The following is a 24,189-nucleotide window of genomic DNA, read 5'->3' as shown; positions in this document are numbered from 1 at the left end:
ATTAACTGCAGCTTTTTTGCCATTGCTCTTTTGTTTTGGTAAAGGAAGAAGTATCTTTGTATTATGTTTTAGACAAATGGATGGTACAAATACAGCAGTCCCTGCAAAGGCTGTAAGGATTTGGTTTGCCTTTGGCTTTCACATTAGTGAACAAATTAAGGAACAAATGGAAATGCAGGGCAGGATTTTACTGAGATGTCTGTTTTATAGCAAATTTGTAATTAAAGTATTGATATTGCAGCTGTAGAGAGAATTTTCTCTGACATTTGAGACAATTTGAGAGTAGTAGTTAATGGTAGAAATGGTAGTTAAAGGGGAACCCAGGAGCTTTTTAGGTTCTCTGTGCTTTGCCATCAGCCCCTGGCTGTGTTTTAAGAGGTACTGTGTATCAGCGTTGAAAGATTGACTGGGGCCATGGCATGGTGTGCTTCTTCCTTGATGCCTATGATCTAAAAATCCCATCTTCCAATATGGATTAGTCCTCCTGCTTTCAGTGGAAGCAGTGTCTTGCATTCCCCCAGTGCCTGCCCATGATAGAGACCATCAGTGGCAAGAAAAAAGTCTCACTTTAGTTCAAGTATGCCTTTTAGAACTTTCACGTGGATGAATATAGTTTTAATGTTCAGATCAACATGTCTTACAAATCAGGCATTTTCTGTATTGAAAAAATCCAAAATGATCAAGTGCAATGAACTCCACTGAGTAGTAACCAAAACAATGCTATTTTTTTGCCCATTTTTTATTCTTTTATAAATCATAATTTAAACTGCACAAAGCTTTTCAATTCACTAAGCAGAGATTGCAAACAGGGCAAGTGGCTGGCTGCTAATATACAGTTTTCCATAAGCACCAAAGTAACAGCAGGGATGCATGATGCACGTCGATTGACGTCAGGCACAGTAGTGTATTTCTAGGAGAATTGCTCAAAAGCCTACAGAAATTTTAGCTAGAAAAAGGCATAATGCTGACAATGCTTTAACATGTAAGATTTTAAATGCCTTTGGTGAAAAGATCTCATGGATTTACATAGTGTTCAAGGAGGAAAACAAGAATGTGAGCTTAGCATAGACTTGAAATTTGGTGTTACATGGTCTTTACAAAGGTTATTAAAAGAAGCTGAGTGAAGTGTTAGTGATGCTGACACTGTTGTGTGATTAATTATCATGCTACAGGAAGACTTAGCCTTGGAAACCTAGCAAGGATTTATCTTCTTTAGGGAAATAAATGCATGTGAAGTAGAGTTTAAAAAGTTTAATGAGCTGATAAAGCAAAATCAAACACTGAGTGTCAACTTTTTTACTAAATTAATATATTAAATATAAAGCAAGTATAAATGTGTAAGAAAAACGGGGAGCACTATTGCTTGCATATTTGTAAAAAATATCAGAAGCAATCCTGGTTGTCTTGCAAGAAATTATATTTAGAAGGCTAAAATCATTTATATATATATAAAATCTATGAATATAACAATAGATAGGAACAGTATATAAATATGGCATATTTAAATATTTACATATATATGGCAACTAGTCAAAGTTGTGCTATAAGAAGGAAATGTCTGTTTTAAAGTCAGATTAAAAATTCTGTATACACCCATCTGCATTATGCGATTAACTTTCAACTTGCATCTTCCATAAACTAATTAACAACTTTAAAATTATCATTGCATAGACTTACTTGACAAATGTTACTTAATTCTGCATTCCACCTCACAGTAGAAACTATCATGATAATAATACAAAAATAGTAACTCAGAGAACGGGAGCCAGCTGTACTGCCCTTCAAAGCTTAGTCCCTGACTTCCTGCTCTTAGGAACAAGGAAAACATTGCCATCTCCAGTTTGCTGCAGTGAATATTCACTAGGAGAGTAAGGCTTTCCATCTTCATCACGTAGCATGCTGAAGACCTCGAGGTACAAGGTAGTGAATTGCTTTTTCATTTGATTAAGGCTCCTGTCATGTTCTCCTTTTTCCTTAAGCAATTTCTCTTTTTCATCTTTTAGGTTACTCAAATCATGCTCCAGTTCAACTATATTTTCCAGTTTTCTTTTACGGCAGTTTTGAGCAGCCACTTTGTTCTTGCCTCTCCTGCGTATGTCTCGAATAAGTGTGAGCTGGGCTTCATTGAACTGCTCCTTAGACATCATTTCACTGAAGTCCGCAACAGGGAGGTTGATGATTTTTTCAACAGGAAAAGGGATCTGCAGAGCTCTTGCTCTTTGCTCATCCCTTGTGAGATGAGCTTCAAGGCGGCCTGGAGGTTTATCTTTTGTGAAGGGAGCTTTGGGTTGGCCAGGAGCAGGGGGTGGTTCTTTCTTTGGTGTGGCTGTACATGGCAAACCTGGTGTTTGAGTGCTTGGCCCTAAGGAAGAATACACTCGATCCTGGAGGTGCAAAGAGTACACACCAGCACTGCTCTGCAGCATTCTTCCAGAAGCACTATCCGTGTCTTCCATTTCAGAATCGCTGCAACCCAAAGTCTTATCTGCATAAGCAGATGATTCCACAGAGTGTTCCGGCGATGCTACACTGGAACTTGCATTCAGTGAAATACCGGAGTCAGAATCATTACATTCTGCTCTGGTCCCTGAGTGGCTGCCATTAAAAGCTTTACACAGTGCAAAGTCAGAAAGATCAATAGGTTCACTTAGAATCTCTGCCAGGGATTGACTGATAGCGTTCGTTGCTGCTGCATCACCGTTCACCTTTGTATCAATAAACGTGGTGTAGAAATCCTCACAGAAATCAGGGTTTGAAGGGGATGTGTCATTTAAAGAGTTCACATTCAGCTGGCTGGTGTCTTCTGGTGGCAAAATGCCCGAGAAGGGGCCCTCCATACCATCCAGGAAATCTGGACTGCAGTTAACCTCTTTTTTCAGCATGGGTAATGAGCTGCAGTAATCGTAGCCGTTGTGCATCTCTGCTGCCTTGGTTTCAGGGCTCGTGATTGTGCTCACCTCAGCCAGGTTATCGTTTTCGATGTTCAGGCACTAGATGTGGAATGCAAGGGAGAAGTTGAGCGACACATCTCCATAAAACTCTTTTCTACAGCCCAAAAACATTAAATAGCAATCACCATGGACATACAGGGGTTTTAACACTTACAGTCTTGACTACAGCACCCTTGCGCTATGACGAGGCAGTTGAGGAAGATGACAGATAGCAAATCAAGAGCAAAGCACAACTTGTTCTGGACAAAGCTGTTTAAGAGAGCAGAGCCTCTCAGGCTCAGAGCAAGATGCTCAAGACACCCATTCCAATGTGTTATGGAAACTACATGAAGCCCTCCTGTTCTGGTAATTGCTAGTGGGAATCCTGGAGCTGCCAGGTCTGAACTCACGAGCACCACTGCTAAGAATGGCATGAGTACAGAAGTGTAAAATTCCTGAATGAGACTCGAAGAACATGTACACCGAACAATTACTTTTAACACTATTACTTCCACATCACAGCTCCTCAAAACCAAGATTCTCATAGGATTTACTCAATGAAGGAGCTGTTCAGCACAGAGCAACGTAATTCTTGGTGAAATAAGAGTGCTAACACGAAGCCTGGCAAACACATGTTAGTTCAGCTGGCTAACACCAGTGTGAGCACCAGACTGCTCCACTGATGGGCTTTCACTGGCTACAAGAACAACTTTACAATGGGGTGGCAGTTGCCTAAATGAAGTTGAAATAAGCAGGCCTGCTGTCCCCCAGGAATTACTTAGCTTAAACCATGAACAGCCTCTAGTTAAGATTTTCAATGTGAGAGCTCTATTTTTCCATTTCTCTAAAAATAATTTGTAAAAGGCAGTGCCCTCATTTAATTATCTTTTTTTTCCAGAAAATTATTCAATTACTATTCAGAATTACTGCAATAGATTATTTTGGTTTGGTTTCTTAATGTATTTCACCATCACTGCTGCCTCTTCACAGCCAATTGCCCTTGTTACTTATGTGGGGCCTTTAAACCTAATGCAGTAATTAGGTTAGAAAACTAGAAGAATATAAAAAATAGCAAAAGACGAAGGGAAAAGGGAAAGTGGCAGGAAAAATTCAGCTCCTGCAAATTTTCACTTTTAGTTTCTTGAAACATGATTCAGATTTATGGACACTCCACAAAGAAATCATCTCTTGTATTAATAGCATAAAGCAGAGCAGCAGCACGCTGGAAAGCATGATGACATTCTACAGTAATATATTTGAAAATAAATTTATTCAATTTTATAGTCAAATCTAAGGAAAATTGAAATACAAACAGGATAAAATCCCTACATATTCTCTGTATTAGAAACGTGGTTTTTTATTCCTTTGAAATATCCAGTTCATGTACATTACACAAGTTGTTCTTAATGAAGATATATGAGCAGCATTCATACCTGACTCTTTTGTGTGCCTAAATATATATTCTATTATCAACTTTAAAAAACCTTTTCCTTAGGTAAAAGTTGAATGCAAAAGTAATCATATTCACACAATGAGACACTGCCAAAATGCACCCCCAACATTTACAACAACACTTGTGAAAACAATTCCTGCTGTAGATCCATGACTCACAAGTGTCCATTTTTAGCAGCTGAATTTTAACAACAATCAAGCTGTATCAAGTTGCACACAGAAGCAAAGAGTGACTTGCTAAACATGAGGAAGTTCTGACTGAGAAGTGTTTCATTAAGGCTTATCCATAAACAACTCATTTCATTCTTGCTACATGTTTTTCAAGATATTCTTTTTGAAAAAAAATAAAGCTTATATTTAGTTATAAGCACCCTACAGGTATAGAAACCAAGTCATAATTACCATCTGTTCAGATGCTATTGTACTGCCTTCTCCAAAATACTATAGTCCTCCAAAAATATCATGCTTTGTTTTTCAGGTGCTTATCATACCAACCTGTAACTCTGGAAGGGACAGTAATTCTTCCCAAACTTGTTCTATGTTCTGCATATTCTCTGCATCAGTGGGTTGTACTAGATCAGAGGATTCAGGTGGCTGAGTTTGATCAGAGGAAACAAAGGCTGGGTTGCTATTGACCTGAGCAGGAGCCAGTGACTGAAATGCAGCTGAAGAAGCCTGAAGAGTTTAAACAAAAAGTTAAAAAGCTGAACAAAACAAGTATAATTTAAAAACCCACTCAAAAAAACAGATGTGCATTTTCCAAAGCAAAAACTCTAGTTTCTCCTACCATTTCTGCAGAACAAATGGGTTTCTTAAGAAAACCTTTTTTTTTAAATATAATGGAATAATATAAAAATAGGCTCAAGGCTACTCACTGCTTTATGCCAGCTGGAGTTTTGAGGACAAAACTCAAATCACAAATTAGTCTTATGCTGAAGACAAATCTTAGTCAGAGAAGACATGAGACTGACCCCGAGGAAGACCACCCATGGAACCACTAAATTGTGCATTTTTACCTCATGCTCATCTAGAAAAGGGAAGGCTTCTGCTAAGAGCTGCATGCAGTCATCAAAAGACAAGGCCTCTGCTTCTGGTTTTGAAGGCTCTGTGGTCTAAATAGAAAAGTTATGAAAAAAAGGTTACTGCATCTTTGAGCAACAGAGTATCTTCCATTACAGCAAGACAGGCAAATTCACTTTAGGCAGCCACTAGTATTATGCCTTCCTGTGAATGCAGACAGGGTTAAACACACTCAGAAGAACACTGGAGTTTACCTGTGAGAAAACAGCAGGTGGCTCAGTATCTTTTGACTGAATGCACTGAGCTGGCTGCACGGGAATGAATTCACCTGTCTCTTCGTCTAACTCCAGCTGAGCCAGCAAGGCTTCCTCCTGCTCTTTCTGGAGCTGCTCTTGTCTTTCCTTTTCAAGTTTCTTCTGCTTCTCGAGTTCATACTCCTTCTGCCGCTGACTAGAATCAAAAACCTCACGTCCTGCCCCAAGGTCTATATCTTGCTTCCAAAGGATGTCGATCAAGTTCATGTCCTGCAACAGAAATGCTTTTTTTAAGCAAGTTCCTCCACAGCAGAACTAATTTAGAACAACAGCAAAGCTTTTAATCTCTGTGTTAAATGGGTAGACTCGTGTAACTGAAGCTTATTCTCTTAATCCTACAAAATTACTAAAATAAAACACGGCTCTATATGACCTTTCTGAAGCGTGTGATCTGATGGTTTGGTTTCTGTGGTGCAGACATAGGCTCACAGAAACCAATAATTAATTGCAATTGGTAAGGAAATACAGGGACTAGCCAGAGGATAAATCTGTTCTTTTTTGACTTGTCTCATAGAAAACACAAAGATACAGAATGACTTTGTCACCAAGAAAGTAATTTTTAGGAGAAAGTAGAGAAATAGAAAAGTTTGACCATGTAAATTTTTCACATGTTCTTGCAAAACTGCAAAAACTGACTAAAAACATGGTGGAGACTTCCTAAAGTAACTATAATAGCCATACTGAGAAATGTATTTTGGAATATTAATGTCCCATTCTGGTATTAATCTTAAAAGATCAGCAGAACAGAGCTTCAGAGCTGGAAGAGAATCTGGTTTCAAAGACACCAAGTGACATAACATCACTTAGCATTAAGAACAATTATTAAGACTATTAGTAAAAAAATTGTCTTAGTCTTATCTTAGTCTTAGTGTTGATGTGCTAAATTTGGCTGGTTTGGAGCAGCTGAGTATAAACAGTGGTTGCAGGGTCTCAAATACTCTTAATGAGTTGGCCCCTGGCTCATCACAGAGCCCAAATGGAATTCTACTATTGAGGAAAAAAAAATTGCTATATACTACTTATTTTGGCTACAATTACTTTTAATTTATTGCATTAGGTTTTTTTATTGGGGGGGAGGGCAGGGAGGTTAGTGGATTCTTTCGTTTTAGTTTTTTACTGTTCAAATAGTCAATATTTTTAGGGCTGAAGTCCAGAGTATTTTTTTCTAAGAAGAAAACCTAGCACTCAAAATTTACCAACTTGTATGCCTACTGATTCAGAATTTTAATACTTGCTAGCCACATTACTCAATTACCCTTCGGGTCAGCATGTGAAAATAATGTTCAGTGTTGGGCATCCTCATCAGATTGACACACTACAAGTAATACACCAAACACTGCATTTCATTTAAACAGAACCTTCCTGATGCATTCAGCAGCTCTACACCAAGATACAATTTTTTTGCCATCATATCAAATTAAAATATTCCCTTCTCCCTGAAAGTTATCTTCAAATAGAGAAGTGAAGTAACCTGAATGCTAGCTCATGCTGCCATTCAAAATGATCACGTCTGTGCAACAGCTATGGGAAAGAGCGTTAGGCCAAGTCCACTTCTGAACAAACCAATTCAGTGCCCTCATTCCACATGGCACAAACAACTTCTACTAATAACTAAAAAAATGTATTTTTACTAAAATTGGGTAGTTACATAAAATATCTTTGTGTAACACAATGTAGGCACTTCCAAATCTAAAACATATTTAATACACCTTGCTGGGAGAGACCACACTCAGTTTTAATGACCAGCAATGAAGTAGCTGAAATTATTACAGTGGCTGCCCAAGACAATGTTTGGTCTTTCCAGATTGGCAGGCTAAAATGAACTAATTAAGTTCTGCAGTAATTGGAGATACTGCAATATGGTATAGCTTCATTAAGGGCCAGTAGTTTACCAGCTGCTCAGTGTCTCCTTCTGCAGCAGATCCAAAAATGTTTCTTAGTCTCTGAGCATTTGCAATATGTTCTGGATAAAACTGCAGGATCTGGAATTTAGGGCTCACTTCTGAATTATTCATTTACAAAGCACCATTAAAAATGTGAATCAAGAGACTTTTTTTGTGCATGTGTGTGTATAATGCACAAAAGTATCAGAACTGGTGCTCAGTTTCAGGTTAAATAAAGAAAAACAAGAGCTTTTCTTTCTGTAGCTACAGAAGGGAAAACACATTTTCCTTAAGAAGAAAACCCACGTAGCCTTAGTACAAAAACTTAAAACCCAGCTATTGCATCTTTCAGCCATTCTAATGGCAATATTCATTACCAAGTAAGAAGCTTTGGGTGCTGCCTCCTTTGTGGGATGAGACATCTCCAAGGACAGCAGCTGACCAAAGAAAATGCTGTGGCTGTACACCACTGCCTCCTTGTGCGTGCAGCAGGCAGTTCAGGATTCTTTTTTGAATGAATATGCTTGAATACTTATCAAGACTGTCAGGATCTTGAGCTGTTGTTTGACAAATATGACAGCACTGATTGCCTCATATCACCATTTTTCAAAGGACCATATTTAGGTCAGCGTTTTATCTCTAGCAAAGAGCTAAGCTTTGCCAAACAGTGTCATGCTCTACCCTGGACGGCAATGCTTATCAGGAGCACTTTTAAATTTTATTTAATTGTGCTAGCGACACTTAAAACCAAAGGGATGGGTTGTATTGTTTTTGTTACCACCGTGTAACTGGAAAAGAGCCCTCCCATTTTCATTTTGAAAAGCTGAACATAAATACAGCAATATTAATTTTGAATAACAATTCAACTAATTAATTTCTCTTAACATAAATGGGCTACGTGGAGGAAGTGTTCTTCTGGTCAATATGCTGATATGTAGTATCTAACAGCATGCTAATTTAAATATTAACCTGCCACTTAACACTTACCTATAATTTCAGCCAGTGCTTTTAGTAATATTTCCCTTTTCAAGGGAAAAAAAGTATTCTGGTCATTAGTCCAAAGCCTCAGGTCAAAGTTAACGGAGTCAACACTGACCAGTGATTCACTAAGGAATGAATCACAACCACAAGAAGCACGAGGTAATGGCAAAGAACTCTGAAAAAAACTCTTGCAGTTTAAAGCAAACATTTTGCAATTTTGTTCCTTTAGCCTCCCCACAGTCTTCCTCTTTATTTCCCTGCCTTGTTGAACACCAGCACACACATACACAGAGGTACCCACACAGGCAGGCATTCCATTTTAGATTCATCAATCAAGCAATTTTCCCCTTCTACTGTGAAAGTATCTCAGAAGTAACTGTGTACCCGATGCCTGGAGTGTTGCAACTACAGCTATTAAACCTGTGTGAGAATGACCCGCTGGTTTTTAGATGCCTCAACAGGATGTGCTCAGGAGGTCTCAGAAAGACTCACTGGAGAGACAAGTGAGCACAGACTGGCATCTAAACTGGAACACGTGCAGCCCAAGTCCTGTGAAAGATTCATCTGACCCAGAGCTGGCAGCTGCCCTGCAGAGCCAGGCTGACCACTTCCCTGAATATCAGACACAGTTACTGCAAAGGCACAGCCTCATGTGACAGCCTCCACAAGCGCCCACTTGTTCTTTCCTCTGTTGTGCAACTCCTTGGATTGCATCAGAGGAAACGATGGGTTTGGCAGAGCCAAGAGGCCGTGCAGGAAGAGCCCGGCCTGTGCCCAGGAGGGATTGCAGCCACAGTGCTTCCCCCTCGCCTGGAGCTCAGCTCTTTCCCTCCAAACACCAATGCCCAGGCCAAGGGCACGTACATCATGGGATTCTACTTGTGTATTGCTGTCTTCCAACATTTTTAACTCTGGAGAAAATGGTATGGGTTTAAGACTTTTCCCAAGCAGACAGTGATTTGATTTTGGTTGATTTTGGTCTGATTTTCTTCACAATGTTGAAGACACAGAAGCAACTTCTCTCAACAGAAGACATGCTTGCTTTCCCATGATCCATGCAAGCAGGAGGTGGCTTGTACTGATGGTTTGATTTTTCTGTTCATTTAGTGATATGCTCTTCCAACCACATTGATAGCTTAGTTTGGACATATAAAGGCACTTTTAATAAGATAAACATAAATGTTAAACAATTCACATTAAGCCACCATCTGGCCCCCAATGGAAATTTTCATGTTTTAGATTTACATATCAGCATTTGCCATCTGGGCAGAGTCTGTTATACATTTTATGAGAAAATCTCTGGCTACATTGTAAAGTTTGACAATTAACTCTTATTGCTCCTAAGCAAACATTTGCAGAAGGGTAAACAAAGGAAAGAGACCCTGTTTTCATGTTACTTTCACAGACTGACTTCCGTGCTTTAAACAAAATGCTAATCTTTTGTTTCTTCCCTGTCTGGTTTATCTGACTGGTTTTGGTGTTGTTTGGAATACAAGCCATTTACAGGTCACCTTGCAAGAATGGAAACATCCAGCAGCCCAAGTGTCAGCAGAGAAACAATCTCAGCACCTTCAACCCATTGTAAGCTATCCCCTGGATATAGAGTACATTGTGAGGCTTGTGCATTTACTTCTAAAGTCATGCCTTTTGCACCATAAATTGAGATAACACTAGCAGAATCTCTCACCAGACAAGGATTTGTTTTCCTTTCCCATGATCTGTTAGCACCTAACCCCAGGAAGACAGACTATTTCACATGCCAGCATGAGTCAATAGAAGAGCACCAGAATCAATGGCTATTGCATCCAGCAGGGAGCTCAGACCAGCACCACACGAGGAACAGGAAAGCATTCCTACAGCTTACTCACAGAAACAGACAGGGTGAAGTATCCCTCAGCTCTTACCTGCTTTCCAGAAAGTGAAGGGAATAAAGAAAAAAGCACTTTACATTTCTGCATTAATAAAAAGAAATGTGTTGGAAGTGAGACAGGCTCAAGGATCTGAGACACTTCAAGGCAATGAAAAGGAGGCCATCAAGAAATGAGGCAAGTACAAGAGGAGCTGGAAGCATCTTACCACTTAAGAAAAGCACAGAGGAAGCAACAGCTGAAGGTTTTCACCTCATTATCCTCTGGCAGAACTGATTTTGTTCAAGTGGTTTTTAAGAATTATTTTTAATAATTTAATGTTTTCAGATGATGTCTGGCATCTCCGTAACTACTGTTTAGTTTTCTAAATCTTTTTCAAGGTAAGTTACTTAATTACAGCTTACAATTACAGAACAAAATTCTGGACACATAAGCCTTATGCTTAAGAGAAGGCACAGAAAGCAGATAAAGTTAGCACAACACCCTAACTTTTTAAAAACAATTGAGAAAAATGGGGAAAAGGGAATGACAGAAGTCATTTACACTGCTGGGCAGAGGGGTACTACAGCAATTTCAGACAACTGAATTCAGGGTTTGGAAGTGTAACAGAACAGACAGCTGTCAAACAGAGCCACCTGACAGCAACCTGTGATTTGTGAATACACAAGGTCAAATCCCTGACTGCCCTGCAGAGCTGTCTGCTGTCCCACATTTTTCACCAAGACCTTCTAAGAAATCTGGAATGAAACAAGGTGCTTGGATAAATGCAAGGGGATGTCTTTTTTCTGTTTTTCATACCTGTGCCATCTAACACTGGTGTGACTGTACTGACACTAAACCAGTATGTTTTGAGACTACTACAGCCTGCTTCTCTTTCTTTATACCCATTTGCTCTTCCTGGTCCTAAAGTCTCTGGATGCCTGAGTCACAACACACTCTTAAAGCCATGGCAGGCTAACTTACCTAGGAAAGGACTCAAAAAAGGTTGAAAAGCCCCAGCTTTAAAGAAGTGATATTGCAAGAGAATTTTCACTCCCTGTCTGTATAAATAAACCTGTTAAATGCTGTCCATGCAGACCATGTATCTTAGGACATTCTTCTGCCCCAACAGAGCCAAATAAGATCAGTTCCTGAAATGTTAAGTCTATGTATGCAAATTTGTATTTTCTCCTAACACACATCTCATATTTCAGACTGTACCTCCCACTGTATAACAGCAAGTTCTCTTAATAAATGTCAAGTTGTCAGGATCTACACTTATAAATTAGATTAGCTGAAAAATTCCTTGGCTGGATTCTCCAGCATTCTTAAGAAAACTTCACTACAAGCCTTGCCTAAGGGCATTACTCTGACAAAGACTGGGAGAGGTTCTGCCTGGTTGGAAGTACAATTCTGGATATTGCCCACACATTCTCCCAACCCCCACTCCAGAAACAATTCCTCTGAGAGGCTGATTATTTATGTATTTTACCTGAAATGTCATCTTCCAGGAATGGTATCAACAAAGGCTAAGCCTGTAAGTTATGTACAGCTCTCAACATGATGGTTTTCTTGAACACATCCCACAGCAAACAAGCTTTCCAAACTGCCAGGGAAAAAATATACCTCGTATATACATTGTAAAAAATACACCCTGTACAGTGAAAACACAAGTTCCTTTAAGCCTGAAGAACATAAAATGAGCAAGATTGTAACTGCAGTAAAAAATAGCTATTGAAGACTGTTTATGGCCATAAACGTACTAATTTTATTTCAGTTCCAGAACTTGCAAAATCTTAATGCTAACAGTAAGGCAAAACCAAAGCAGATAAAGAAAAATACCTTCATCAGAAAGACAGCAAAGAGGAAAAGGAAGAACACAGAACTGTTTACTTCTTCATTCTGGCAAGTCTTCTCTTTTTCTGCAAAATCCATCAATCCCCACCACCCTGACACTCCTTAAAACACTGGACATGTGCAAGCGCCTCACAGCACTCCCAGCTTAGGGCACAGCAGCAGGAGCCACACTCTCCTCTCTGGCTCAATCTCATCAGCAATAGTCAGAAACACGCACCTATGTTCTTTTCCCACCACAGCTGGTCTGCTTTGAGGTGACCATTTATGGTACAACAGATCAGGGAATTCTTGCTCAGTGCTGCAGATCTTTCTGCAGAAAATTGTTTCATGATCTGTCTCAGACACTCCAAAAGCAGCTATGCTTTTCTTTGTTCAATCAATACGTATTTTAGATGGCAGGTTTAAAATAGTAGGAGTTTAATATAGAATGTTGGTTTCCAGGGACTGAATGGGGTCTGGACTCATCCTGCCTTGACACACTTTAAAGGAAAAAAAAAAATTTTAAAAAAATAAAAATCCCAATTCCACTGTCTCATTTACATGGCTTACAGAAAGCAAAATCTTAAATTTAACATTGGTACATATTTTCTTTGTCCAGCACCTATTTTTTCCAAAGTTATCCCCTAGTACTGGGAACCAGATCTATCATGCATTGTATCTGCTCCATATTCCCTTATTTCTGCCTTAGTCATAAAGAAAAGATCTAAGTAAGGTCTAACATGGTGAAATGATGACAATGACTTTTTCTTGAATAAACTGAATTATGCCCATATTTACAAATGCTACTGTGGCTGCTCAGAACAAGCTAAAAATAGCCATGGTTGTCATGCAAGTTCTTCAAACTTAGTCCTAAAACTTTTGACATTGCAGAGTGCTTTTTGAAGTATCTGTATCCAAAGCAATGAGTTCATGCTTTCAGAGCTTTGCTGTTTTAGTTAAATGGGATCTGTTTTTCCCTGTTCAGTCTTAATTATATTGTGTTAATCCAATTTTCACTTTTCCACAGTATATCTGATTAGTAGCATTGCCATCCCTTACACTCCAATTCTGAATCCCTCTTTCAGCTTAACAGTGTTATTGACTTGCTATTTCTTTATCTTGCATCAGCAGGATTACAAAATTAAGTCAATAAGCACAAAAAGTTAATATGTATTCAAGTTACAATCTATTACACAAGCTGCATAATGAACTTAGGAGGCTGGCAAAAATACAGGATTGTTTTCTAAGAGTGGGTTAGTCTGTCTATTTGTTTTCGCTTGATACATCAACAAAATTCTGCTGTGCTGCCCCAACAAGTGAGCGATTCTGCTGTGGCTGACTTTCTAGCTGTTGTTTAATCACCTTGTACTGCACCACATAACTCCACTTGGAAAGGTATTCAAACAGCAGCCATCTCAGATAGATGAGCTCTTCCTGAAATGAAATACGGCTTTAATGGCTTTGTGTTTGGGTTTTTTTCTTCCCAAGTTAAAACAGCATCATAATGGAACTGGCATTTATTGAATTTTGTCAGTTATACAACAACAAAAAAAAAACCCTATATGTAAACAAATAATATAAGAAAAATACTGCTGGTCTTTTAACCACAGGAATACAAAAGCCTTTGTGTCCCACTTTATTTTCTATATTGAACCTACAATATTTGAAAAACAGCCACCTGTTCAGTTATTATCTTCCAGTATTCTGCTGTACCCAGCCAAATATGTACTCTGCAGACATTACCACAGGATAGTCACTAGTTTATACACAAGAGGATTTGTTTATAATAATGGCTCTGTCATCTGGGAATATGATCCAGTCAAATTATAGCACATTCTTTTGTCCAATCAAAAAATCAGGAAGCAAAATGAACATAGGAACGGAGAAAAAAAAACCTAAAAAATTGCAAATAACATTAGGTTGTATAAATCCTGGGTTATAACCTATCAGCCACTATTTTGATTTCATACTTTTTGGAAAAGCATGTTTCAAACCAAACAGGAAAACTGTGTGTTTGTTTGAGGGTCGATATATTCTCCACGATCATATCTTTTTTGAACTACACGTTTTCACCACGTTAGCATCTTAGTTTAAAATCCCCATTTCCAGGTGTCATTGTGCTGATGGCTGGGCAAGTTACAGGGACAGCACCAGCTGGGTCATTTCAGCTGCACCACGGCCTGGATGTGGACACTGCATGCTCTGACACTACTGGAGGCACGTCTTGTCAACTTGCACCTCACTCATCCCACAAGCAGCTCGCTTTGTTATTGCTGTCTGAGGACCCAAATACAGCGGCAAGCAATCGGAGTGCCTGGGTGAGTTAGAAAGCAAGGAGGCTCACCCAGTGTCCCACCTGCACATGCCCAGCAGCCCTCTTTCAGAAACACAGCTACTGTGGCTGCATCAAGGAAATTCCATAGGAACACGTCAGCAGCCACTACTATCTTAAGACTAAAAGCTGAAGAATAAGGTTATATTGCAGAGAACAGTGTTTGCTCCAGTGTGCCCACATCTGGCAGAGTACAGAGGTACACAGTTCTCACTGCAGTCCATGGGGCACAGGTGTTAAACACCTGGGTGAGTCAGTCCCGCAATTAACATGCCCTTTTCACATACATAATCCATAGAGACAGGGAATTCAGCCAGTGCACAGCTCACTAAACAAGCAGGGGCAGGCTTTTCTTTGAATGCTCAACCCTTAGCACACTTATTATTTAGTTTCTGCAAGGGGAAAGGAAACCAAACCCAGAAAAGAGGCCAAAATTTTATTGCTATTCAACCGCTCACCACTGGGCAGTACAAAGTCATAACAGATTTGAGAAAGGGATACCCAGAGGAGCATGTTTTAGCTGCGCTGGCAATGTCTTTCCAAAAGAGTAAATCATGGTTAAATGGCACTGTGAACTTAATTTGACACTGTGAACAGCCTTCATTAGTGACATACTTCAGTCAACAGTGATATACTTCAGTAATAGCATTCTACTGTGCACTGCTGACCAACAACACTTTGCCTAAATTTACACAAAGCATCGTAGAAATCATTATTTAATTTGCATAAAAGGAGTTCCTATAGCTTTGTCCTTTTCTCTAGCCACACCGAGATACATGAGTTATCCTTCCATAGAATGAAGCAATGGTAGATTTTACTCATGTTCTTTAGCACTTGTAATCCACACATTTATCTGCAAAAAGCAGGCCTCTAGAAATCATCAGCCCTCACAAAGGCTTCAGAAATTTATTTCACATGAAGGTCCTTCAAAGTTAAACAACTAAATCAGAAAGCTCAATAAGAGCCAACAAGTCAGGCATTTACATGTCAATTTATCATTTCTGTCCACAATGACAGCTTTTGCTTAAAAAAGGTAAACTCACTCAGAAAGTGAGCAATAACTGGATAGAAAACTAAAGCTTTGTCTGTGTGGTGCATTCCAGCTCTCACTTTTTAATTTATAAATTCTGAAAGCAAAAGGATCTAACTCATCTTCCAAGGCATCAACCAGAGCAGGTAAATGGTTTTATACCTCTTGCCAAAGAAATGCTCAGTATCTTCAAAAGAGCAACAAAACCACAAAACTCAACCATGGGTAACTGCCCTTCCATCCAAACCAAGAGCCTCCACTGCCTACCACTTTCCTTGGGGCTTCTTCCATGTCTGTCCCCTTGGATTACACAGTAGACTCGTAGCCCATTTTATCAAAAACTCTCATCCCAAGCTTCATTTTGAATTTAAATTAATTCTATGGGTCTGACCTTAGTGACACTGTTTCAGATTGATCTGAAGGACTCCATTAACAGTTTTATTATTTAAGCAGCTTCTGTTCTTTGCTTTGCCAACATAAAGAAACTCAGAGATGAAAGATGTCTAGAGATGTATGCACTAGCTGTCAGCTGAGCAAAGATCCCCAAGAGTGGTCAGTGCAGACTGAACTCCTCAAGTGGTCAATGATAAAGGATTACAAATCAAGCCAGAAAATATTCCATGGCACTACAGCATTTCACCGAGTCACAACAATCCATACTAGTTGAAGAATTAACCTGATAACATTCTACTTCAAATACTAAAACTAAAATAGAAAGCACAATATCACAACCAATTATGGGCTGTAATTCTCTGTTACAACCTATTATAGCTGTTACAAAGCTATAAGGCACATTAATATGATGTGCATTCCCATAACCAAATAATTAAATTTAAATAATTGGGAAGACCAGCTGTCAGAAATCATGGTTTAGATTCAAATATAAGTTCTGGTTTCATATTATCTTATTTTACTAGCACCATCTTTGTTACTGACTTACTTCTATTTTCATCCTTTGGTGTCTTAAATCCTACTTATTTCAAAAGTTTACTGTCTTTTTTTGATTTATTTTACAAATATAAGTGGGAAAATCTTCCAGAAATTCCTCAGACGACACAGATTTGCTCAAGACCCATCTACAGTAGAAACAAAGGCAACTGTGAATATAATTCTGTGTCATAAAACAGAAAACATGTCCATGCATCTCACGTCAAGTAATTCACAGCAGATTGCACCAGGGTCTACTGTACACCTGTACTGAGGACACTTCATGACTATTATCTGCACTGGTGCAGACCTATCAGTGACTCCTCCTGTAATAGTGGTGAAGCATTAGTGTCACAAACTGGCATGGAATACCCCCACTGACAGGTCTCAGATGACCTCTGCTGCTACAGTCCCCACCTTCTTCCAGCCATGAAGCATCTGAAAATTTCACCCTTCTGAGCTGAGCTGCACCAGCCTCCAGAGCCACCCACTCATCCCTGTCATCCTCTCTTGTTCATTGTTCTGCTACCCAGCTGATTGTGGAACACGTCATCTGGTCACATAACTGCACGCAATCCAACTGGAAATACCCTGATTTAGAACAAAATTCAGTCTTCTTACCCAACAGCATTTAACTGAAGGAAACAGCTCCTGAAGGCAGAAAGAAGTGATGAAGTGCCCCTGCCCAGGTGGCCAGCTGCAGAGCAGACATTACAACTGGCCTCTTGTGGGAGCAGGCAGCAGTCCAAGTGGCAGACCTGCACCAACCACATGCTACCTGGGAATTCTGAATGGGGATCTCCCCATGGGGAGCCATAGCAGCACAGGAATTTTTCCACTCTAATTACAGCAATAAGTAGAAAGATACTCATTTTACCACAAGGTTTCAAACAAACAAAAACCCCCATGATCTTTTTATCATAGCTCTTTACAGCAAAACGGTGGTATTGACCTGAGCAGGAAACAAATCAAAGTCACAGCAACTTTTCACACAACTCAGCTGTTGAAAAGTCACTGCTTTAACATTTTGTAGGTATTAATTTTCAAACACAGCAAATAGACACACCCTTACTCATAAAACAAACCTTCTCTTACAGGCACACTATCAACCAAACTCCTTCTGAGTCAATTTCCCAACTATGCAAACCTTGTTTCGCAAGCTGTCTCCAGGAGTGGAATTTTTGTTATACTTACAAGACACAGCATGTAAAATCAATACAGCAAACAGCAATAAAACTTTGAAACTGCAAGACAGAAGTGGGGGCATGGAGGGAAAAGTTCATTTCTTTACATTTCACAGCAATACAGAAGATACTTCCTTAAAAGGTTTTAAAGAGATGGTTTCAAGCTGATCTTACATAACTTTGCTGCAACTTCAATCTTGAACTTTCTTTCCCTTTCTCTTCTCTTTTTTAATTAATTGTTAATACTGCAGAAGTTAGGCTTAAAGTCTAACAGCAACACATGTACAAGGTTGAGAGGTTTCAATTCCCTCAGTATTGCAACAGCATCCACAACAAAGACATACCTCATGAAATGGTTTAGTTTACATTTTAAAATAGAAAACATTAATAGTCATTTACAGTACCTTCCAAATTGCTAAACAAACACTGTTTTACATTCCTCCTTCCCAGTATAAAAACTGCAGTTAATCAGGCCAAAATAAGGAATCTGAACTGACTTAATAAAAAACTTCAACTGTATCTGTAGTGCATAAACTGCAGCCACATAAGTATTATTTCTAAGCTATATCCATTCTATATCCATTCTATTCATGAGGTATGTCTTTGCTGTGGATGCTGTTGCAATACTGAGGGAATTGAAACCTCTCAACCTTGTACATGTGTTGCTGTTAGACTTTAAGCCTAACTTCTGCAGTATTAACAATTAATTAAAAAAGAGAAGAGAAAGGGAAAGAAAGTTCAAGATTGAAGTTGCAGCAAAGTTATGTAAGATCAGCTTGAAGCCATCTCTTTGTGCCAATTGGTACTTGTGCTAGGGTTTAATAATATACTACTGAGCAGCAGTTATACTCTGCTGGTAGGACAATGCTAACTCAACTTTGAGTTATTAACACTCTTATCTCCTAATAGCTTTCCAAGATCTCCAGAACAACATGTCAAAATATCTAAGTATTTTAAAGTAAATTTTAAAGTGAGTATTAACATTTAAATTAAGAGGCAAATACAAAGCCAATGTATAGACATATAACACTGAAAAATCAATGTGTCACTTAAAGAAAACAGAGAAAGTATTTCACCAAAAATTCAAAATGGCAAAAGGCAGAAAACAGATCCTTCATAAGATAAAGACAAATGCTCCTCTCCAAAGCGGTCAAATAATTAAACACTTTTATCTGTACTGGATGTTGTTACAGACTGCTTGGTTACCCAAATTAATATTTTGTTTAAATGTATGGTGCCAAATTAATACTTAATTTAAATATATGGTTCTGAGAGACTTTGCTTCCATTTGAAATGGCCACTGTTGGCATACACATGTCAAAGTAAACTAAATTAATATTAAAACAAGATAACATAATGGGGAAATGTATTTTTAAAACTTTCTTATTTTAAAGAATAGTAAAGAAAAATTAAAAAGCATGTATCTAGAAATCCAGAAACAGAAACATAGGTGTCGCTCTGATTGTTTCACTACTGTGCTGCACAGAGCAGTAACACTGCTCTTTTACTTTAGAAAAACTTAAGTGCTATAAGAGAATTAAATTCTTGTTACTGCCAATTAATACGTGACTGTCACTAGCTTTGCTTTTCCCATACAGAAAGCAGCTACTGGGTAGGAAAGCTAAAAGTACACATTGCATATCCTTAATTGAATGCATTTGCCAGTATCTGTTCCAGATAAGCCTTCCACAATTTTCAGCAGTTCTATCCACCACAGATAGCACTGCTGCCTTCAGTTCTTACTGCTGGTTTAATTGTTTACCTTAATGAAATAAGTATGCCATAAAAGAATTGCAGTTGAGCAACCCTGAGCGGCACTGTGGTTCACTGTATATCAGTCATCCTTGGATAACACAAATTCAAAGTCAGGACTTCCAGCTCCTCCTCCATAACTTCTCATCAGTCTATTAAAGGACTTGCAGAGGTAGCAAATGAAGTGTTTTCAAAACCAATTAAATCAATTTATTGCTGAAAATGGACTAAGCTGGCCAATGTGTCATATTTTTCCCCCTTCACCTAAAGCAGCATTCTGTGGCACAAAGTCCAACTTTGTTATAATACACTGGATAAGAAAACTGAACAGACTTCAAACCCTTTCAAGTTCTCTAAGAATGTGCTACATTAAAATAATAGGTTACTTAGGGATGGAATGAGATGGAGGCCAAAGCAAACTTTAACCAGGTGATTAACCTAGAGACTTTACAGGACTTCTTGCTGGCTGTAACTCAATCAGCAGGGGATTAATATTTAATTCATGCCAGTGGGTTACTGCATGAACTTGTATTGCACTGGCCTCAGCCAAGACAATCATTGGAAATACATCACACTTGCACACTGGAATAAATTTAGTGAATGGTTTAGTAATTTTAAAGTTTATCCTTATAACTGCAAAGAGAGAAAAAAAAAAAAAGAAAGAAGCAGTGCTCAAGATATAAAAATCAACCAAATTTCTTCTTCACAATGAGTCACACACCCAGTGTTACAGGTATAGGTAGACATGGCATCATTTACTGGCATCTTCCTCTGGACTTCCTATATTTTCTCTTTCTCCCTCAAGTTCACTCTTTTCTGAGCCTGCAATTGGCAATTTTCATTCTCCTTATAAAGTCTACTGCATTCCAAAAACTTTCAGTGACAAGCTCCAACAGCTTTTGCTGTTTTGAGTTTTCTTAGTTCTACTGAAGGAACAAATACAACAAAATTTTCCACCTATGTATGAAAAACTCTAGTAAGGAATAGTATGAATTGATTTTACTCAGAACTAATACTTCACTTGGATCCTTCCACTCCTAATATTCCTCAACATCACTTCACAAAACCCAGCATACTCCACAAAGGTATCTGACATTTTTTTAACAAACCTTGTTAAAGATGTTCGAGGTGCTATTCCTACATTCATTTCAGTCGGGATCACGGAAGTAGCAGTACCTATCAAGCAGGTATTTTTCTGTTTTGCAAATTCAAGAGGTAAAGAAAGCAAAAGAAATCAAAACAGTGTTCAGGTGAAACAATGAGTATCCAGGATGACTGTTAAAACATCTCTATTTTTTCAATTAAAAAAGAAAAATAATAAAGTAAGATAGAAAGCCAAAATTTATTCTTGCCCATGAATATTAGTGGGAAGTGAACAAAAACCTTCCTAACCACCCACACAGTCCTACAAAAAAATCTCAGCTTCTTTAAAGCACACACGAACATCCAACTTCTTTAAAGCACACAAGAACATCCAGCGGTCTTCTGCTTACAATGAATGTTCTTTTTTATTCCAATTTGGTCTCTTTCAAGCATTTCCCAATTAAGTCTCAAAGCCAGTCTCCTTCCCAATTTTGAGTGCTAAAAATTAATTTCTTCAAGTCAGATAGTCAGATTTTCTGAGACAAAGAACTTGCACTTTCCCCAGTTTCCAATACAACTGCAAGTTCTTGGCACATTTTAAAGACATGCTACAGAACAGGATTCATATGATGGATATTTACTACACTAATAACAATATCCAATTAGCTGTTGTCCTGAATGGATTGACAAGATCAGCTCCTGCTAGGCCACATTCATTTCAGCCAAACATGCTACACTGCATTGTATCTAACACTGGCTTAACTGAAAGATACTCTTTTGTGAGCTTTGAAGGAAAGAAAACTCTACCAATACAGCTCAGTATCAAGGTGAGCACAGAACTACTGGGAATGTCAAAATAAATGCATTTTTACTTAAGAAAGTGCTTGTTTTACTCTCTCATCTACTTCCTCCAAACTTGTCCTCCATTTTAGTAGACAACAACATATTCAGAAATATGGGAACTTCTGAATTTTATCCACATAGATACATGAATAGATATGGCTACAGATACATTGATCAGATATTCCTATTCAATAAGGTTATTAAATCTCATTATCAATAAACTAAAAAAAATCAAAAAACAGAAAATAACATAACCAATAAGCAAAGACTTGCAGCCCTGAGTGGGGTACTTGTTCAACTTTTCCACAGAATCTACCCTCATATGGAAATGAGAGGCTATTAGAAAATAAAAATAAATCTAGTCACTTGACGATTTAATGCAGCAGGTCAAGAAAAAGAAAAGTATGTGTAACTCTTCATTAAAGCCCTCTATACTGAAGAGATCACACTAATTGAGATGGAGATTCTTCAGGACAACTCTCCAGATAGAAAAACCCTAACAGATACACTTGCATGAACACTCAATTATTTGTCTACTTGGTTTTGCCAGTTGTTGCAATTAGCCTTACTTCCAATCTAGTGCAAACCACAGCTCCATTATTTGTGTTGGAAAGGGAATTCTTTTTGCTCTCTTGTTGTGAGGCTCAAAACTTAATAACTAAGTGTCTTGCTGAGCTTTTTCACAAGGTTACAAGAAACCTTTTCAATAACTTCACATTTACTGAAGAGAAAAGCTACTAAGTCCTGCCTTCTCAAGCGTGAATTGAAACATCCAGACCACTTCCTCCACTGCAATCTCTTTTCGTGGGTGGTTTGAGGTCTGTGTAGGCATCCTCTTTCCAGGCAGAAAGATACAACAAGGGAACACTTTTTACAGGAGTTTTGCAGGCAATAGCTCTGCTAACTCTCCCAGAAGTGTGCAGCTGTTAGTGGAGGTTTTACAGTCTAGTTAAGGAGTTTTATCAATCCCTATACACTCACTGCTATGACTATTGCAACCAGGCACACAGACACCAAGAACACCTTCCCATCTGCAGGCTTGCAAAATCTGAGGGGCTAAATGCATACTGTCTTCATTTTGAGTGAACATTTTATGGTACAAGGTATGTGAATTTTCTATTTAATGAATACATTTAGGACTGTATGTCAAAGATGATGATAAGTCACTATCTAAAAAACACACTGCCTTTTCAGGCTAGGTCTGCAAGAGAAGAAAGCAGCAGCTGCCGAGTTCAGATAGGAAAGTGCAACAGGTGGCTTAGTGGAGAGGGTTTGACAAAGCAGGCAAAGCGAGGTTTCTGGAAGAGAAATCACAGTGGATTAGGGAAGATGGCACAAAATCATACATGCAGGAATTGGTCTATTAAGCGTACCTCAGGAATGAGACCAAAAGTGCCTAGATAATATAGGCAAAACCAAATTCACAGGCTGTTTATGTAGCACAGGCCAAGACAGTGATTTCTGTTGCAGTATTTGCAAACAAACTGAGGAGGCAAGGTGGAGGTCACGGCCTCCACCTGGCCTGTGCTACCCAGGGCTAGAAAATCAGATGGGCCAAGCAGTGCTATGAGCAGCCCAAGGCTCGAAAGGAACTATCTAATGGACAGGAAAAGGTACACCCAATGTTGCAGAAATGATAGTACCTGTAGGAAGTACCCACTTATATATCCTAAAGCATGGACAATGTTAGAAGAAACTCTACTACATAGCATATACTGTACCAACACACACTAGAAGAGCATCAGAACACTTGAGTCTTAATTTCGCAGTATGAAACGAATTAAAGCAGCTCTAGAACAAGTTTTAAGTATTACTTTTTTAAACCTAGCATTTTTTGATAAGGATACGTTTCTATTCAAACGCCCAAGAAAAGCACAACTATATAAATTTATAATGGAGGTCAATTATGTTCTCAGTTATTCACGCAGCTCTTGTGCAACTAGTTTGCAACACAACAGTCCTGAACTTCCCCAGGCTTCGAGAGAAGAGGCTCCACAGCACATGAGTACAAACCACGAACACCTCTGAGCCTCCGGGACATTGGCCCTGGCAGAGGCCACCCCGGCTCCGTTTGCCTGTGTCCGAAGCCCAGGCGGGTGTTTCCAGCAGCCGGAGGTGCCGGGGCGCCCCCCGGCCGGGACAGCCCGGCTCGGCTCCGCGGGCTGCGACTGCCAGGCTGATCCGGACCCGAAGGCGAACCCGGAGCCGCCCCGGGACAGCGCGTGGAGCGGGCCCGGGCTGCAATAGCGAGAAGCGGCGGTAACTCACCCGAGTGCGAAGCGGGAGCGCTCGGGCCCGCCGGGGGCAGCGACTCGAGGCTGCACCCGGCTCGGGCAGCCCCTCCGGCTCCGGCGCCTCCCCAGCCGCTCCCTCGGGGGCGGCTCCGGCCCCTCGCCCGGCCCGGCCCGGCCAGGCCCTCCCCGCGCTCCCGAGGCGGCGGCTGCGGGCGGCCCTCGCTGACCCCGGCCCGGCCCGGCCCCCGCGGGCAGCGCGGCCCCGCCCCTACCGTGACTCAGCACGTTCCGGGGGGCGGGCCGGCGCCACGTGCTCCGCGGGCTCGTGACGGGCGCCCCGCCCCTCGCCGCCCCGGCCCGGGGCCGCGGCACCGCCCTCACCTGCTCGGCGGCGGCCGCCTCGATCTCCATGGCGCGGGGCCGGGGTCGGCGAGGGCCGGCACGGCCGGCACGGCGCGGCGGCGGCTGGCCCGGCACCTCCTGCCGCTTCTCCCAGCGCTGTTTGGGGACGGGGCCGCGCCGGGACGGAGGCCGTCCCCGC

The 24,189-nt window shown here is 40.0% G+C and overlaps 1 protein-coding gene across 3 annotated transcripts; it reads right to left on the bottom strand.

Moving 5' to 3' along the window:
- Positions 1–580: 580 nt before the first annotated feature.
- On the bottom strand, positions 581–24,189 carry NFE2L2 (NFE2 like bZIP transcription factor 2). Of its 3 annotated transcripts, XM_086898030.1 has the most exons (6): positions 23,683–23,774; positions 20,598–20,683; positions 5,657–5,926; positions 5,399–5,494; positions 4,878–5,057; positions 581–2,990 (listed from the first exon to the last, which is right to left on the bottom strand). In XM_086898030.1, the coding sequence occupies exons 3-6, from the start codon at positions 5,921–5,923 to the stop codon at positions 1,782–1,784; spliced, it is 1,752 nt and encodes a 583-aa protein (XP_086754156.1). In that variant the 5' UTR covers positions 5,924–5,926; positions 20,598–20,683; positions 23,683–23,774; the 3' UTR covers positions 581–1,781. The 3 variants fall into 3 exon arrangements, with proteins under 3 accessions (XP_086754156.1, XP_086754158.1, XP_086754157.1); XM_086898032.1 differs by lacking the exons at positions 20,598–20,683; positions 23,683–23,774 and adding an exon at positions 24,030–24,189; XM_086898031.1 differs by lacking the exon at positions 20,598–20,683 and having other exon boundaries at positions 23,683–23,878.

The sequence above is a fragment of the Cyanistes caeruleus genome, chromosome 7 (genome assembly GCF_971803275.1).
Source record: "Cyanistes caeruleus chromosome 7, bCyaCae1.hap1.1, whole genome shotgun sequence".
Classification (NCBI taxonomy): Eukaryota; Metazoa; Chordata; class Aves; order Passeriformes; family Paridae; genus Cyanistes; species Cyanistes caeruleus.
The sequence above is the reverse complement of the archived record's forward strand: the minus strand, read 5'-3'. Positions and strand labels throughout refer to the sequence as shown.